The sequence below is a fragment of the Calypte anna genome, chromosome 1, assembly GCF_003957555.1.
Source record: "Calypte anna isolate BGI_N300 chromosome 1, bCalAnn1_v1.p, whole genome shotgun sequence".
In the NCBI taxonomy this organism is placed as follows: Eukaryota; Metazoa; Chordata; class Aves; order Apodiformes; family Trochilidae; genus Calypte; species Calypte anna.
In genome coordinates, this window is record NC_044244.1 from 42,480,752 (window position 1) to 42,499,941 (window position 19,190).

The 19,190-nt window shown below is 39.0% G+C and overlaps 1 protein-coding gene across 3 annotated transcripts in view; it reads right to left on the bottom strand.

Annotated features, from left to right (window-relative positions):
- The window catches only part of RASSF8 (Ras association domain family member 8), an 88,152-nt gene that overhangs the window by 13,028 nt on the left and 55,934 nt on the right, over positions 1 to 19,190 (bottom strand). For all 3 annotated transcript variants that reach the window (XM_030449801.1, XM_030449818.1, XM_030449810.1), the window contains one exon: positions 8,156 to 8,351. In XM_030449801.1, the coding sequence (XP_030305661.1) occupies positions 8,156 to 8,258 (103 nt within the window). In that variant the 5' untranslated portion in view covers positions 8,259 to 8,351. The remainder of the gene's footprint in view (positions 1 to 8,155; positions 8,352 to 19,190) is intronic.

Sequence of the window (19,190 nt, forward strand, 5' to 3'; positions counted from 1 at the left end):
TGAGCAGCTAAAGCAGTCAGTTCCAGGAGCTGACAGCACACACCTTAAGTTACTGTACTGATGTTCACAATAGGTATGTGCCTGTCAGTGGATCCTTTATAACTTCTGAAATCAAACTTTTCTTTAAGAACATGTGTGACTAGAACATAGACCAGTCCTGTTGTTTGGTTTTGTTTAGGTTTTTTTTTTAAATATTTCTATCAAATTCTTGTACTAGTGAGAATGGTAGAGAAAACAATCCAGACAGGCCTAAACACCAGGGGTGATGTGTTCTATGGTTCCCTCTTCAGAAAACACCAATTCAGGGGCTAGAGAAAGCACAAAGCCCCTACACACCACATTCATGGGCCAGCTACTTCTCATTAATATGCTGTACTGACCCACTGACTATATAATGGTCCCTCATATGTGCCATATAAAATTACCACCTCAAAACAACCCTCAGTAATTATGTTCTGCAAGACAGTGAATGAAGCACATTGAACCTGCACAAAAGGCCAGTTTTAAGGTTAACACCTACAGCACACTAACTTACTACAGGTTCTATTAGAACAGGAGCATCTTCCAGAGAGTAGTTTATTTTAAAAGTGAGAAAGAGATAATAAAAGAAACACATAGACTCCAGAACGCTGATGTTCTGATAGCCTGCAACTGTCTATCACAAGTGGCTTGTTCCTGATTATCACTTCATTAATAAGACATTAAAGATCTCACTGCAGCCAGTACCCTGGATCAGTCACTGCTCTACTGTACAGCCAAACACCAAGCTCTGAATCTGAGTGCCCAACTGATGTAGTCTTAGTTTGGGATTGATACAGTTGGGTAATTTAAACACAGATTCCATTACAATGAAAGGTGATTAAACTAATGAAATATAGGAACATGGTAATTGAACATATTTTTTTTAAAAAAACTCTCAGGAGGTGGACTTTTAAATTACATTCCATGAAGGGAATATGACCCATATAACTATTACTCATTTTGAGCTTCTCTATATGTTTAATATTTGCAGCTGACACAGTAGACAAGAGTAACTATTTTTACTGCCAAAAATAAAAATGAAATTCTGAAGGTAAGTAGCAGTACCAGTGCTTCTCATGCAACACTTTTGGCTGGACTGTTTCTTGAGAAGACAACAATACTGTTTTTCAGGATAGAAACGATTCATCCCTTTTCTCCCTTCCACAAGCACATCATCTTCTACATGCAAAGCATTTCAGGGACTGGCACTACCTTTTTTGTACACAGGTAGATGTATATATACACCACATAAAAATTAATCTGTGGCTTATCTTTCCAGCCAGTCTGCAAAAGTGTACTTCAAGCACCAAGTAAAATTCTGCTTTTCATTAACTGTCTCCCATGCTTCACAACCAGGATCTGCAGCAGTGAGTCAGTGCAAGCAGGTAAATCACTGCCTTGGTCTTGTATGCTTTCTGGAAAAGGGGGCTTAATGGGAAATCTAGGGAAGGGGCTAACGGTGGGCAAGAGCAGCCCTTTGTCTCTAGAGGTTGTGTGGTCTTGCTCCCAGTTTCTCCTCTATCCCCAAGGCTGACAGGATGCACTCAGCACCATGGGAAGTTGTCTAGAAGTACCATTTTTGCCAGGGATTCTGCCACCTCTGCTGCTCTACAGCAGCTGTGCCAAGGTGGCACTCTGGACAGAGTGAAAAAAGAAAAGGCAAAAAGAGGTGGTACATGTCTCGTTCCTGGAAACAATCACGGTCAGGTTGGAGCAACTTCATCAAGTTGAAGAGGGCCCTTTTGGTAAGCAGGTGGGTTGGACTAGATGACCTTTGAGGGCTCCTTCCAATATGAATCATTTCATGATTCTATGAACTTCTGTCACAGACTGCCAAACCAAAAAGGGAGCCCTTCTAGTCTTGCTCTTGAGCTAAGTCAGAATTAGCATCTACAACACACAACAGGGCAGAGTGAGCCACTATCCCCTGTCTGTGTGCAGGTTTCCATGGAGGGAAAGACAGGTACAGCAACACATGCACAAGCCAAATCCAGACTGCTCAGTGCTCTGGGGGCACTGACAAATGCATCCTCTCCCCAGCCTGGATACAACCTTCTAACTCACTTGGTTCCCAGAGATAGCCCCCCAGCCCTAGGCTAAAGGATGCTGTCTTCCTTAACAAGGCAATATAAAGAAAACAACAATTGTATGTGAGTTAAAACCCTGTAAGAACTCTTAACATGTGAAACGTGGGAGAAAGTGCTCTGTCTTCCCAAAGGAACAACAGCATTACCTCCTGCATCTTTAACAGCACTGACAGAAAAGTAATTGCTGGTAATTTTAATAAACCCAGTATGATTTCAATACCTTTGAAATATGAAGCTGACATTTCATTCATTATGTGATACTTAAGTTAATATCCACAGCAATTTTTAAAAACACCATTCTAGCTACCTGAGAACTCATTAAATACATCCAAGAAAGATTAAGAGTAAAAAAAAAAAACAACTTTAAAATAGAGGTTAGAGTATGTGTTACTCAGATTTCTTAACTTATGCTATATTATGCACACACACGTATGCATACCATTGAAAACAATGAAAATCAAAGGAGGGGACCTCAAAAAAACATGCCCGTGGAGATATAGAGGCTCAAGTCTACCAGCAGCAAGGGTGGTCAGCTTAGTTCACTGGGTACAGCTGTGCTCACAATGGGATTATGTGTCTTTATCAGACTGAAGCCTTAGTTTATTACTATTAACCTCTGGCTCAAAGAAAGGGTATACAAGAGTTTATCATAATCTGACAAAACAAAGCATTTACAATCTTTTTATCCTTTCAGCTGTCTAAGCACACAGGGGTCCCACACTTATTTTAAGATCCATGCCCTAAATAGGTAAAACAATGTGGAGGAGCAGCTTGGCTGAGGTCAAACAGCAAGACATGACCAAGCAGATCAAACAGCCCAAGTTCCTAATGCATGTGCCACCCCTGAGCTGGACATATGACATTGTTAAAGGTGGCAACAAATCACTCACCCCAGCCACCACACCTTCCAGCAGGGTTCCTGTCACTAGATTCCTGAACTATAAGGTTTTCATGTTCATACCACAGTATAATCACAATGTGCAGCTTTTCTGTACTTCTTACTATCTCTCTTAATGTTGCTATTAGAAGCAGCATAGAATCAAATTTGGGGCCCAAGAATAACACAGGTTTTAGGAGATTCTTAGCAGTAAATTACATGATTAATTCAATGTTTACAATCTTTAGAACACACAAACACAAAAATATTGTTTCTTTTTTCTAATCATCTTCGGGCTCAGCACTAGGAATCCATTCAACCTTATGCTCTTTTCCTTCTCCCAAAGTGCCTGTCAGCCAGCTCTGGCACTTGCTTTAGCAAAAATTATTTGGAGGAAGGGACAAACACAAGAAAAGACAAAAATGCAGTGGTGGGGTTTTTTACAGATCCGATCTGAGCCTTAGAATGCTGTAACATGTTTGAAACAGCATGAACAAAATCTGTGCTTTATTTTAAAAAATACTCAACTGCAATAAAAAAAGTGGACAGCTGTATTTGTTTAATTTTAAAGAGGTAGCTGTACTTCTTAGTTAGTAAACTGTCCCTCACATTCTCCTGATAATATACTGCAGCCAGAAAACCAAAATCCACATCACTAATTAAAGCCATGCTGCTGTTTTAATTATTTGCTACAGAAAATTATGGAGAAGGCAGAAAACAAAAGTGTACTCTGGTAAGAGAGTTAACCTTTCTCTAGGATAAAATACTCTCTTTCTAGGAAAGAAACACGTCATTCTGAACACAGATGCACTTTAGTCCCCAGAGGAAAAAGAAGTCACAATAAATGCACTAAAAATCCTCATAGGGGCTGAAACTGGGATAACAAAACTTCCAAAGAAAGATGGAAAGTGTATTTGTGACAGTGTTATTCATTACCATATTCCTTTGGAAGATCTTACACTTTTTTAGATTTGAATGGAAAATAGCCAGTAAAAGCCAGTTAAAAACAAGCTTCTGTAGTTAAACTACATTTGCCCAAACTGTCAGCTAACAAGATTAGCTCACCTTCTTTTAGGGTACTACCTGTTTCTCCTCTCAGTATTACAACAATTTTTTGAGAGGAGCCACTATGCTCAGACACACTCCCTGCAAGTCCATATATTCCACTCTGCAAAACAGATTCCTGACTGGATTCACTGACCATCTCATCATACACACAGTTGAAAAATACTAATAACCTTGTTTGGCATGTTTTTCAGTTGCTCAACTTACATCTATATGAAGCCATGCTGTCATGATTTTCCCAGAATGCACAGAAGAAACAGGAAAAAAAGGCAGATTTTTTTTTTTGTCAAATGTACATGTTGAAAATAGACAACAATGAATGTGAAAATCCAGCTAATCTCTCCTGGCAAAAATATTTTGAAAACAAGACTGATGGTTCACCATTTAAACTGTACTGTGGTACATGTTTACATTTTGGGGAGGGCTTAGTTTCTTACAATGAAACAATGACTTCTTTTATTTGTATTATAATGCTAAATCTTTTTCTTTGTAACCTGAAAGCAGCTTGAGTTTTAAAAAAATTTTAAAAAATAGAAGAAAAGAAGAAATAAAGCAACCTTGGATAATACTCATAAAAGGTAATACCAAGTGTTCAAGGTCCCAGTGGGAGGTGATCTCACTCTCTGGAAACTTGTAACTGGATAGTTTTATGTCTGATTTGAACTGAGTTCCAGGGACCCTCCCTCCTGCTAAGTCATTTCTAACTCCTTCTAAGTTAGAGACACCATCAGTTACAGTATGAAAAATTATAGGCAATTGTTATTATTCTCTCTCACATTAAATTATAGACACATGTTTTTAAAATAAAGTTTACTGGAATCATTCTCGCCTCTTTTTTGTTTTAAAGAATGATTTTTATTTGAAATTGAATTCAAACCCTTTAACCTGAAGCCAAATAGAAATTTTAAAAACTAATTTGGAACAATAGAATAAACAATGGAATATTTTCCTGCTCCTCAAGGATCAAAAGATGGGAAGGAAATCATAACATCAAAACAGGTAATACAAATGTTATTCATCAGGAGCACAGCCTTAAAGGGAGAGAGACCTGCTGGCATTTCCACTAAAGAGTTAATAGTGGCAGGCACCAAGTTGTAAGGCCAGGCAAGTTAAATGACAGCATTCCAGTGTCAAAAGGTGAGGCTACACTTTGGGTGTGGGACAGAATCTCCTACAGAGAGGGACAGACTGGCATCACTTGCTATGTTTGTTTGGCTAAAACAGCCCTACCTATTTACAACCTAAGTTCCTGTCTTTGCACAAATAAATTCCTGAGAAAGTAAGCATCTAAATAAGGAAGAAAACTTTCCTGTCTTGAAGAAAGTTATTATTGAATCCGAATTTCCACAACACCAGGGAGAGGTGGAAAAGAAATAGATGGAAACCTCTTTGTTGCTCTTATCACAGCAGGAGATCAGTATATCTGGCCCTGCATTTGATCAAATGTCAGGAAGAGAAATTTATTGAAATACAAGAAATTCCATTTAAACATGGTAGGTGTGGGGGCTGTTGCAGAGAGCAACTGTCTTACTGCAAGAGGGACTGAACACCACAATAGGTTGCTCAGAGAGGTGGTAGAGTCTCCATCCCTGGCCACTTTAAAACCCAACTGCACGTGGTTCTGAGCAACCAGCTCTAGCTGACCCTGCATTAGCAGCAGATACAGACTAGGTGATGTTCAGGTGATGTTCAGAGATGCCTTCCAATCACAAGCCATTCCATGGTACTTTTGATTTTCCTGGTTTTAAAATACATTGTTAAGCTTTCTTTCCATATCTATAGGGTAGAGCAGCTTTAGTTTGTCCATGAGGAGCTTCTTGAATTACAGATGTCTTACAAGGGTACAAGTATCTTTGGCTTCTACTTTCTGCAGTGGATATGGCTGTAAAATAAGTTGCTGCTATTCCTGATGCTGCACTTCAACACTAATAATATACTCATTGCAGTTCATATTCCAGGCTCAGTGAAGAATGATGTGTTTTGGGGGTGTGTGTGTTGTATTTTTTAAGTCAAGGGCCTAGCAATAAACTTTAAGAAACAATAAAACAAAACAGGCATCTAAAAAAAATTGCAGACAGATCAACAGATAGACAAAATTATGTTGAGTCCAGCTATGCAACTGCAGGAGGAGCCAAACTGCAAGATGGAAAGTAAGATCAGAGCCAACCAAGGGGGAAGCCAACTAAGACTGGCTGCTTTCCACCACCAAATGTCAGGTGAGACCTAGGGGGACACATCTTAATAGATTCCCCGTTCAAATTTAAGGGACAGATATTCCTGGTGAGCTGGTATCTATATAAAGCCAAATCAAAGGAGCAGACATATGGTTGCTTTTCTGATGAATGGCCTGACAGGAAGGTTGGAAAAGCCCTATCTGCCAAAGACATGCAGTGCATGTAATTTATATGGTGTTTAATATTGTTCTAGCAGCCCCAGTGAGAAATTGGAGCACAATTACTCTAGATGTTTTCTAGAGAGGATATTTGCCTCAGGAAGGGGCTTCCAAAGGATTATCTTAATTTGGCACTGGAACCTGAGTCACATGCCTCAGATGAACTGGTGGTGTTATAGAAAAGGAAGTCTGCTGAGCTGACAAAAAACATGTGCATTTCCAAGGCCCATTGAGTCTTTTTAGAATTCAGGCTAATAACTGAAAATAGAGGAAAAAAAAGATCAATTACACAAGAGAATATTAAATTATTGCCCAGATCTGGAAGTCTGACATTTTTTGTTTTGAGGGAGGAGGCAAAAGAAACAGGATAAAAAAGATAGTGAAAGAACAAGTCTTTCACAACCACTTTATTATTTTTCTAAATAGATAACACTGCTCAATCATTACTAGGAAATAATCATGCTAGCATAAGAGTGGCTTAAAAAATCTATTGGCAGAAAATTATAAGGAAACAAGCCATTTATAAACCAATTAGCATTAAATGTAAAGTTGCAACTAATGCAAAGATAGCACACTTAACAATTAACCACAGAATACAAAATTTTAGAGACATAGTGACTTTCTACAATTTTTAAATTAAACTTTGAAAGGTATTTGATGCATACAGATAGAATGTACACATGCTAGCACTGTGTTCAGTCACCTCAAGTTTCAACACAAAAATATTGCCAGTCTTCTACTTCACCAGATGGAAGTATATGGAAATTATGTTCAAAAGGACACATTTAAATAAATAAACATCACAGTAATTCAGAGAAATTTACATTATGCTTCTAGGTAGAATATCTGGTTGATATTCATGGCCCTAAGTTGGCTGCTAATACAATCTTGCCAAATTCTTGGAATATTGATAAATGCAAAAGTTTGCCCTAAAATTATTAATTTAATTTTAGGTAAGATATAGGGTTTTTTAATGCCTAAATTTCAATAGTAAGTAAAGCCAATTTTAAAATCTTATCAAAGAATAAGATTCAGCATAGGAAGCACCGAAGAGATGAAGCTGAGGCTTATCCAGGATACTCTCGATCACTGAGAAAGACCTTACAAAGCTGAAGGAAGGTTTGTTCTTGTAGTGGAGCCTGAAAGATTTTTTGGTTTTTTTTTTCAATAAACTGTTCAGCAAATAGCGAAGAGTGAACAGACTTCAAGTCACCCTTTTCATTAGTACTGAGTTATGTGGAGTGCAGGAGTAAGAGGAGAATGTGAAGAATCTGAATCTATTTCATTGATCTATACCGTTCCCAATATACCTAGGGGTCCTTACAATGTGTATCATTTCAGTGAACACAATTAGCTTGTGAAAACCAGCCAGTTATTTTAGGCTGCTTTTGTATTTCTTTGGTACTCAAAACATTGCCAGCTAAGCACCATTTTTAGTCCATGCTGTATTTACAAAGACAAAGGGCAGCAGATTATTGTTTAGAGAATAAAACTGCACAGAATCCAAGTATATGGATTTCAAAGTGTTTCTTTCTTTTTAACCTCTTTCAGGCAGGTGAAAAATCAAAGGCAGCAAGTTTACATTGCAAGGTTATCCCTCTGAGCACTATGAGTTCATGCTCTTCTGACACTGAGTGCAATTCCACCTTGCCTTGGTTTAGCTTCACTGAAAAAAAGCTTCATCCCAGACTCCCAGCTGACAGAGTTACTTACCAATAGCCTGAGCAAGGGCTATGACAACCTCCTGGCACGTTGTGACTTCGGTGACCCCACACACAATTCTCTGGACTCCATCCACCCATACTTTGAGCTCCATGGTTCACCAGATCATCCAAGAGCCATGAATGCAGGTCAGTCAAGTCATACTTGCAGCTATACTGGAGACAACACCGCAGACTTCTCTCGGCAGCTAAAAGAGAGAAAAATCCTGGTGTTTATAGTGTGGCATTATAAATTTAAAAAGTTAACAAGTCCATTTTAACATCTATTGGGTAGAAGAGGCAATGCAGGCTCCTTCTTTTAAAAACAGTAACAGGACTCAAACATCCCTTGCTTGAGCAATGTCTGCCCACTCTGTAGACAGACCAGAAGTTTCATTACATTTTATTTCCTATAAAATATTAAAAGTTATTACGAAAGAACACCAAAAGAAATAGCATTAAATAAACAACTCCAGAGTAAATTCATGTAATGGTTTCCAATAACAGGCACCCCTCTTCCTTTATATACTACCCAGATGTTTCAAGAGACTGGTTAGAGAAGTTTTCACTGTTTGTTCAATAATTCCTAGCATGTGGTGCCACAGCAAAACAAGGGAGAAATATATTTAATTACAGCCATCCATGAGAGCCCAACCTTATCTCCATACAGAAGCAGCTGAAGGTTCCTAGTCCCACCAAACCTGTGCAATTAGTACCAAAGCTGGGAATCACAGAATCATAGAATCAGCTGGGTTGGAAGGGATCATCAAGTCCAACCCTTGATCCACTACCGTTTCTGGGGAAACCCAGAAGCAAGCTGATTGCTTCTTTCTCTCTCTTAACCAAGAGGTACTAGGGAGAGTGTCATAGAGGTAGTTTAACCCCTGTGCTGGTTCTGTAAAGAAACAAGACTGGCTCAAGTGATATCCTGGGTTTTTCCATAGGCATTGTGACGTTAAATAAACCAAAAAGCAAACCGTAACATCTAATCTAGTTAGGTGTCACTTTTAAGCACAGTTCTACTGCCTTTGCTGAAATCACAAGGTGTACTAGCTCCCAACTTTTTTTTATAAAGGAAATTTCCTTTTAGAAATTTTCCTTTTCATTTAGAAATGAAAAATGTTGAGAGAGGGGTTTTTTTGTAAAACAAAAATCTGCGAGATCAAAAACCTCTTACGCTACTGTAATGCTGGGGAAAAAAATAACCCAAACAAAAACTCTATGAAGCATAGAAGCAGTCGAGTTGCTCGAGGTTTTCCTAGTGTTAGCTTCTGGATTAATTGCTGATCTGAACAGTAGTGGTTTTGCTCAGCTTTTGTAGGAGTTGCTTTTCTTCTCCACAAACAGATTTACCATGGTGGTGGCTCACAAAAGGTAATTTCTATCTGGAACTGCTGAGATGATGAAATTTTTAAAATTCCAGAGAAATAACTCCAAAAAGAATTTTGCTTAAAAACCACAAATAAAACCCCCAACAACATCCCCAAACAAAGTAAAGCACCAATAATTATTAAAAAGACACACAAAACCCCCCCAAAATCCAAACCCCAACAAGAGAGCACAGTTATTTAAGCAGATAGGGGAAAACCAAACCATAATAATACAGAAAGCTCATGTATTCATGTAATCTAATATAGAAAACATGATAAAACTAAACCAATATATTTTTGAAGAATTAGGTACTAGGAAAATGGGTAACACAGGAATAGAGTAAAAGAAATCTGAAAGTTATTTAGAGGAGATTAGTGAAGACATGCAGGTTAGGATTACACAAGGAGCATGGAATCTGGTGATGCTGATGGATTTAACAGATCTGCACATGGAGGCAAAAATGGTGCAGGTAAAGATCAGGAAGCAAGTATTTAGTATAGTTCATGTTTTACAGTTTAATCAGAGCTGTTTTCTGATGTGAAGTGAACATCTCTGCATCAAAAAGATGTACTAGTGCAGCCCTCAAGCTGGAGTGGAAAGATGATTTCCCTTGCAACCAAATACTTCATTCAGCAGCTGATAAATATTGATGCATGATCCAGAGGACAGACTGATCTTCCCTTGACAAGCTGTGGCAATGAGCAGCATCACCTCAAAGCCTCTTGGAGCCAGAGGGGTCACACCACCTCGGATGAGCTTTAGAAAAGAACTAAGCAAGTCTGCTGTAAAGCCAGCCCAGCACACCCCCCAGAATCCCTATCCAGAAGTGACCATTTAGAAAATAAAAGAAACACTAAGTCACACAAACACGTAAGTAAAACCAGGTTTCAAATATCCTTGTATAATCAACAACAACAAAAAAAGACACTTTTAAGAATACCAATGTATACAGGAGAGTCTTCTGAGACATTAGCAAGCACTTGCAAACCCAAAAAGGTCAGAGTTTAAATAAACATTTCCCCACATAAAGTGACACTTCACAGAAAACTACTATCTCTACAAGTACTAACAGTGTACAAATACAGAAACACTTCAGTCAGGTAATGTGGTTTTAATGCACCAATAAACAAAGCAGAAGAAAGTCTTTTACTACTCTGTAACATAGCAGGAACTGAGAAAACACCTATCAAGCCTCATCAGTGACCTCTGTTGCTTACTCCTGGATCAGCTGTCTCCACAAATAAACAGACCTCAACATTCCAAGCCCAACTGTAGAGAACTTTATTAATTAACTTAATATCTTGCTGAGAGTTGAACAGTTCAGATTTGCTGGCACAAAACAAGCCATCTCACCATGTGACAATGCACACGTCAGCAAAGCATCCGACAGCTCTAATTGTTTTTCTGTCTGTCAACATCCAAAGTATTATCTCAATTTAGCAAGCCAGCAAGTACATTTTTCCCCCTGTCAGCAAACAACAATGTACAGTCTTGCATTCAGTGCAGATCAGTTTTGATCATGGTTCCCCACCATCAATCTTTTTTTTTAAAAAAAAAAGAAGAAAACCCAAAACATTTCATTTATTGATGAAATATTTCTGACACTTCCAATTTTGAAAATAACATTTACCAAAGTGGCAAATGATCCAAACAAAGTGTCTTTGGAACAGTCTGAGCTTGGGGAAAATATTCCTGTTGATTTCTTATGGGACAAATAGTTTTAGTAGGTGAAATAGCAATCATGAAACAGTAATAGCAGCCTACAGTATACGTGCTTCTGCCAGACCAACACGCAGGGCTCAATTAGAGGACTGTGTCCCCCAAGCAATAGTATGATTCATTCAGGGATCTCTTGGTCACTAAAACCAGAACACATACAGACTTCAGAAACACAAGATCTACGTGCTGAAATTAGTGTTTCTCATTATATGTCCTAAGCAAAGCTGAGTAGGAAGTAGCTGAGAAGCAAGTAGGGGAAAAAAAAAAAATCTGGCCATGGTTTGATTTCTAGCACTGTGCAGTGAAAGCTTAAAGAGAGGTCTGAAAACAAGCAAATATTTTGGCCAAATGTAACTGCATAATGCCTTTTATTAATATTTGGTTTCCCTTCATAAATATACTCAGTTCTTTATTTGCTGACAGTTACCCCATGTACCACTGTTTCATTGTATTGCCCCTGCTTACTTGCAGGGGATTTGGACTGGGTGACCTTTAGAGGTCTCTTCCAACCCAAATCATTCTGTGATTCTGTGAATGTCTTTCCACAGAAAGCCATTTTGACAGCCCCAAATACCTTTCAAATTGAAGTCTGCATCCAGAATGCACCTCATGCTTTTGCAGTAGAGAAAGCAAAACAACCCTTAGCTCCAATAGCACACAGAGTTCTCTCTGAAGCAAATGCAAAGAGGGGGGGTGCACAAGCTCACTTGAGGCTTCACAATCCCTTAAGCTCAAAGCCAGTTCACCTTATTCTTAACTTCTTATTTTAGCAATGACTGGGAATAGGAATGCACAACTAATTCAGACAGCAGAGACACAGGAGCCAAAGCCCACCTCTGATCACAGCTCCCCCCTCCCTAGTTTGTCAGTGATCAGCTCCATAATGTGAGGTATTTCTGTCTGACTGGAACCAAAGGTGAGGATCTGACACGCTTCAGCTGCTTCCTCCCCCCATTCTCTCCCATGTGCTTTTTGTTCTCTACCACCTTGCCTGAAGCTTCCTCAATTACATTGTTTACTATGCATTAAACAGCTTCCTTAGATTCTCCTCTTACCATAATTGGTTGATGATATCTTACTCTTTCAAACTTGTTCAGCTTTTAAAAGCCAAGAAAATACACACATACACACACACACACAGACGTGTGTATGTGTATATATATACATATCTATGTATAAGCACTACTATTTGGCTAGTTTACAAACTACAGAGAAGCTGCAACTTCACAGAAGGCAAAACTGACCATGAGCAAAGAGCTTTTCTTATGTTTAAGTAAAGAGCTATTCCAAGCAGATTTTTGCCCATCTGTTTTTGAAACAAGTTTTAAGTCATGAGAAATCCTGACATCTAAAATTAAGATGTTGATTTCACCTCACTTCTAATCTTGAGAAGGTTCCCATCATCTAAAAGCAGGGTTGCACCTCCAACCAGGGCTAAAATCCTGCCGCAGCTGAAGCCAACTGCAGAATTTTGACTTAACCACTTCAGTAACATTTTGTTCCCCCAGCAAACAAAATCAGCATGCTCTTTAGGATACTTAAAAATGAGCACACTTGTAATTTTCAATAACTACACATTATCTAAAGTCTGGCACTTCCCCTTTATTTCTCATTCTCTGTATGCTATGGCACCTATTCTAAGATCAGACAGGGCTTTGGAAAAAGAGGCAGCTTGTTTCACCCAGGCTGAAAGGTGTTAACATGGATAGCTAATGCAAGCAAGACAAAGGAAAAAAGGAAAGGGGAAAAAAAAAACAACACACACAAACCAAAATTTAAAAAAATCAAACCACAAAACCAAACCAAGTACAAATAAGCCTGTTCAGCAACCCAGAATGAGCTTATAAACCATCCAGAAGAGCATGAGTATCCCCTGTGAAGCAGAAGACATTTGGCAGATCCTCCTTACCAGAAGAATCCTGGCAGAGAACAAAATAATATCTTCCACATGAAGATGACTGCAAATACAGAATTGGCTACTCGACACAAACTAACTAGTATTTAGCAAAAAGGCTCCTCCCTTGGACTGATGGGAGAAATATCCTACAAGTACCCTGTCTCCTCATCAATAACTGGGCAAAATTTTTTCATGTCAGGTTCAAGTCAAAATAACAAGTGTAAATATTCTGCACACAAAATATTATTAGATAGGAACAGATTGTGGTTTTGAAATCAGTGTATGAGTTTCTGTGAAAGGAGAGTTTTTATACAGAGGTAGCGTCCATTTTTTTTTTTTCAGTGGGACTCAGTGATTTCCTCTTCTAGTGTTATTCTTTTACTATTCCAGAAGAATACTCAGAGATAATAAGCACTGCTTAAAACCAACAAACCAAAGGTCCCACAGCTATGAAGATGACAATGTTGAGAACAAGCTTGAGAAAGTTTAAGCACCAAAGAATTTTCCTCACGTGAGACTAGCCAAGAGATGGTCTAATGCATGCCTGTGTGAAACAGGCCAAAATCCAGACGCCACAGTGTTATTCAAGAAACACACAAACTATTTATATACATACTACTTGTGAGAGGACAAGACATTGCACCAATATGCAAGCTCATACATGAACTACAAGAGGCTGTTTATAGCAAAAATGGCTACTAGAGATCTTGCATCTAGATAACCTATAATTCCCCATAAGTCCCAAAGTCACTGTTTCCCAGACAAATTAGTTGCACCCAAGAACTCTCAGCTGCCTAGTACAAGAGCCTGCACCACAGCTTCTACTGGTGCAATGCAGCTAACAATATGGTGGGAAAAATGAGGAAAGGAAACATTGTTTTGAACAAAGAGATCCTACAATGGGTATTTTCCCTAACTACAGAACATCCTTCACCTCTCCTTGAGCTACAATTTCTACAGCATACAAAAATCTAGTTGGAAGTCTGTTTTCTCGTTTTATTAGTGAGAAATGGCTAGAAAGAACTTGTTTTCTTTTGGGAGTGGGAAAGTGTAAGAGGAGGTAAAAAATTCATCCATACCATTTGCCATTTCTTTAAAGCTAAATTTTATTAATGGCAACTATCGAGTGAGTTATTAGTTGAAATGAAATTTCTTTTACCTTGAAAATTATATTTATCTTCAGTATCTTATTTTAATTCTCAGTCTGATCTCTGACTCCAAGAAATGTGGTAATCTTCAAGGCCTCTTCTTCCTTCACAATGTCTTAGTCTCAGCCCCAGCATCTTCTAACTTTTCATTGCCTGCATTCTCAGACATCTTTGTCCAATAGGTAATATTTCCTTTTCAGACATGCAGAAACAAGTGACCTCAGTGCTACCTATCTCTTCTCCTTTATCCTAGCTAACAAAAGGGATGGAGGCTTAATCCAGTCTTTGCTGTCCCTGGTGAGCTTTTAATTAGCAAGCTGATGGGCCACATCCATATACAAAGATCATCACCAAATTCATTAAGAGGGCATCAGTTCACTTGACTAAAGCTGGCTCATGATTATAGGTAACAAAATGAAGAAACCCAAGCTACCATTTAGCAATTATTTAACCGCAGCACAGAACAGGATTCACCAGCTTGGGAGCTGGAGTACAGGAGATGAGATAGCTACCCAGCTTCCTGAGCACAGACTGTGTCTTAAATTCAAATGCCTTCATAGAAAACTAAGTTCCAACCTGCTGCTGCTAATACATATTGATGGCTGGAGAGGTATTGCTTTCAAAACCCATCACAGTCTGTAGCACTTCATATCCTGACTGACAATTTTGAAGCCACAAGCTTTGACCCAACTGTGTTCCGTAACATTTTCAAATCACCACAAAATGTCAGAAAGAAAACAAACCAGCAGGTGAGTCTATGAAACAGATGGCTTCCTAACGTTTCCTTTTATTTGGTCACTCCAAAGAACCTTGCATTTTTAACAGTTTCACGCTCTTGCACTTGAATTAATTCAACAGGAACAACCACTCTGAAATTAATATCATTCTTTCTTCAGGATTAGGTATAAAAAGCATCTGAATTCCACATAGACTTGACGTACAAAAACCCAAGGGCATTTTGGAGATGGTGATAGCACTCAACTCAGATTCCCAAGGACCTTTGGTTCTACTAACTAGGTTTCAGTCTGACAATTTTGAAGCACAAGTTTAAAACTTGAGTTAAGAGGACTTGAGTTTAGGATATGTACCAGAAAATAAAAACAATATCTGATGCAGCACTTACTTGCAGCTCTTGAGATTTACAGGATTTATTTTGGTACCATTCTGAATCTGGTTCAAGTAGGCTTAACCACTGAAGTCCAACCTTGAATCTGTTTTCAGGATTAGGACTAAAGTGTCATCTGCAGGTGGTTATACACAAAGCACTCCTTTTTCTCACCCTGTATTCCAGCTACAGATCAACAAAATTTATCAGTATGAAACATCACAACCCTACAGCAGAGGCACGTCTGAATGGACCCCATCTTAGAAAGCCTCACGGCTCACCACTGCTCTAGGAAGGGCTGAATTGGTAGCAGCACAACAGAGGCTAAGACAGCTCATTTACAGCTGGGATGCCCTTATTTCTGTGGGAGATGAACATCCTTTGACAGATGCCTTAGCAAAGGAGACTGCACCATACATAAGTTATGTGACAAACAGCTCAGAAAAGTCATATGTATTAAATAAACAACTCCTGATTCATCACCTCAAGTTAACAGGCATACATTTACTACAGAGTAATGTCTTCCAAAGCTCAGTATTTGTTCTTCATTAGTATCAAACATAGCAACCACAACTTTATTAACAGAAGAAACATTAAGTGGAAGTCAGGTTTATTCCTCTAATATGGTTTAAATATGGTGTGTGGCTGAAAGAAAACAAAACAAAGAGCAGAGGAATAAGCAAGCTATTTCATTGTAGGAGAAAATTATATGAAAGCTACAATCCACACTACACACAGCTTACTTCAAAGTTGCCTTACTCCTCTAGACGCCCTAGCTTCAAAGGCAAGAGAAAGGTTGTTCTCTCAGCTCGTTTCAAGGGTGACACAGCTCCACTCATTCATGTTTCTCTCTCGCCTGAGAGTTTCTCTGCAAACACTTAGAGCCAGTGGAGGGACTGAAGACACATTAGTGTGCAATTGCCAATATTTACATGTTAATATGGTCATCTACTCATTTTTGGCAAAAAGTGGTTTAACTCTTGGTTTGAACTGGTTTAACTCTTTGGCTGAATCTCTTCTTTACACTTCAGCCAACCTCAATGACAACATTTGCTGTGATTTGTCATTCTACTATAACCACCCCGATTCACAGCTGTCAAAGCTCCTTGGACTTCAAATGAGAACCAAGTGCAAATTTCATAAAGCTCAGAAAAATATCCAGAATGCCCTATTTTACTTCCCACATTTGACAATACAGACACCAGAGCACAGCACCCTCTTCCACTATTTTTTGGAATGTTGCATGTAAATGAGCCCATTTCTCTACTTCTGTGCTTGCATTGGAGATCACAGAAATAAAAGACATCTTACAACTGAATTATCTATTTAAATTTTAATTATCTTAAGTTTTAAAAGACTATTAAGTTTATGGCTTAAAACCATGGTATTGCGTGACTACTGAAATTTCACTTGAATTAAGTGCAGTTCCTGAAACAAAAATATGGTGAGCCACTTTCAACTTACTCAACATAACTGTTTTATAAAATTATAATCCCCCAGCTTTACTCAGAGAGAGGCTACATTATTCATTACACATTATCTAAGAAATTTCAAGTCACTCTCCTGGCAACATGAAGAAGTCTGCAAGAGAGAGCAGAATGTATTCCTACACAGGGTCTTTAAACACTTAACTCAAGTAAGAAAAAACAAGTGTGGGGAGCTTATCCTTTCTAAAATGTATGCTTGGCTATGATTACTTCCCTACTTCCCCAAGCACAAAAGTACTTCTTTGCTTCTTCTGTTCTCTATTTATGACTCAGCTGGATCACTTTAGTGTTTTCCCTTGCCAGACAATTGTGAGCTTGGGTATTTATTAAAGCAACATCTGAGGTAATCATAATACACAGCAATATCTTATGGACTAAAATACTCTTAACTACATTACTTAATTCCCCTAGCCCTGATTTCAGTGCTCTGGTGGTGCTACAGCCAGCTCCAAGTCAAGCCTACAGCACTTTGGCCAACTGGCCACACGTCTCAAAATGGATGCAGAGCTGCAATACCACCTCAGGAGGTGAGTATACTCTTAGGTCTCTCTGCTCTACTCAGCCGATAATTTCAGAGAAATGGTTACAAACTTCATACTTTCTAAACCACTAGTGTGTCCAGAGAAGGGCAATGAAGCTCATGAAGGGCCTGGAGCACACACAAGTCCTGTGAGGAGCGGCTGAGGGAGGTGGGGTTGTTCAGTCTGGAGAAGAGGAGGCTGAGAGGAAACCTTATCCCTCTCTTCAGCTGCCTCAAGGGAGGTTGCAGCAAGGAGAGAAAAAGCCTCTGCTCCTTAGTAAACTGTGACAGGACCAGAGGGAATGGATGGAAGCTGCACCACAGGAGGGTTAGGCTGGGTGTTTGGAAACATCTTTTTACTGAGAGGGTTGTCAGGCTTTGGAATGGCCTGGCCAGGACAGTGGTGGAGGCATCCTGGAGGCATTTAAAAGGTGTTTGGACCTGGTCTTTAGGGACATGGTTTAGTAGTTAGATTATGGTGTTGGTCAAAGGTTGGACTGGATGATCTTGGAGGTCTCTTCCAACCTAAAATATTCTGTGATTCTGAGTCACAGTCTGCAATACCAATGGAAAACGGATGTTAGGCCCAAATTCAATTTTCAACAAGAAAAAAAACCCCAAACTAATAATCTTTTAGTTTTCTTGTTCCTAACTTATTTCCCTTTTGCAACAATTTTGAAGCCAGCATCACCTTCCTTGTAATCAATTCCCCCTTTATTTTCAGACACTGCCTACACTGTGTACCTTCTGAGCTCCAGCCTTTCATTACAGGCCACACAGTTACAGGCTTTCATCTCAAACTTTAATGACTGCATCTCCCTCCTCACTGCACCCTCAGCAATCCCATCTTGTCCATTTGCCCAGAATGATGATGTCAGGGCAGTTTTCTGGAGTCAGCAGACTTGCCAAAAAACAGAGAGCAAAGCAGCCCTTCCTTCTCCCCAGTATAAGCGATCTACTTATTTTCAATAAGGATGCTTTTCCACACTTTTCTCCCACCTTATCTCCACCTGAAGCATAAAGCTGTACAATCCAGCTTTATTTTTAAAAGTTGCCTCAGACACGCACATAGAAAAAAATCCCCTAAGTTACTGTTTAAATCTCATTATCTTCCAAATTCTCCCTCAACCTACTTCTGCTCAGTGCCTACCAAATCACAGTCAAGCAATAGGCAGCGTGGTGTGACCCTATTGCTTTTAATGCTTACTGACCTTACTCTACTCATATGTCCTACAAACACCTTGGGCAGAGCACACCTTTTTCTAAGAGGTTCCATTACCTTTTAGAGAGGGCAAGACAAACACTAACTTGCTCAAAGAGCTCCTGGAAAACTTCCAGACTGGCAACTTAATCAAACCTTTTGGGAATAAATTTGTCCCACCAGAACAAATTTTGGCATCATTGCTTCTTTCATGGTGAATCTCCACTATATGACATTGAACTTAAATATAAGATGCTTGGGATGCCAAGAACTGACACTGAAGAACATACAATCCAAGCTAAACAAAACAGCATCTTGGCTGATCAGTGATGCTGTAAGAAGAGCTAAGGTGCTCACATGTTTTCTGCACTACAGTCATACTGCTTATGAAGTAAAGTCCAACTTGCAAATTTTGTTCTTTTTTTTTTAAACATGAAAAAAAAAACCCAACCCAAACCCAGAAGATCCAATTAGGACATTTTTAGTTTCCACTGCTCTTTTTAACAGACTGAAAAACAATATCTGCTTCTGTCAACTCCTAGAGACTGAAGCTATTGGACCTTAACAGCAGTGAATGAGTTAATAGACCAGGTTAAGGAT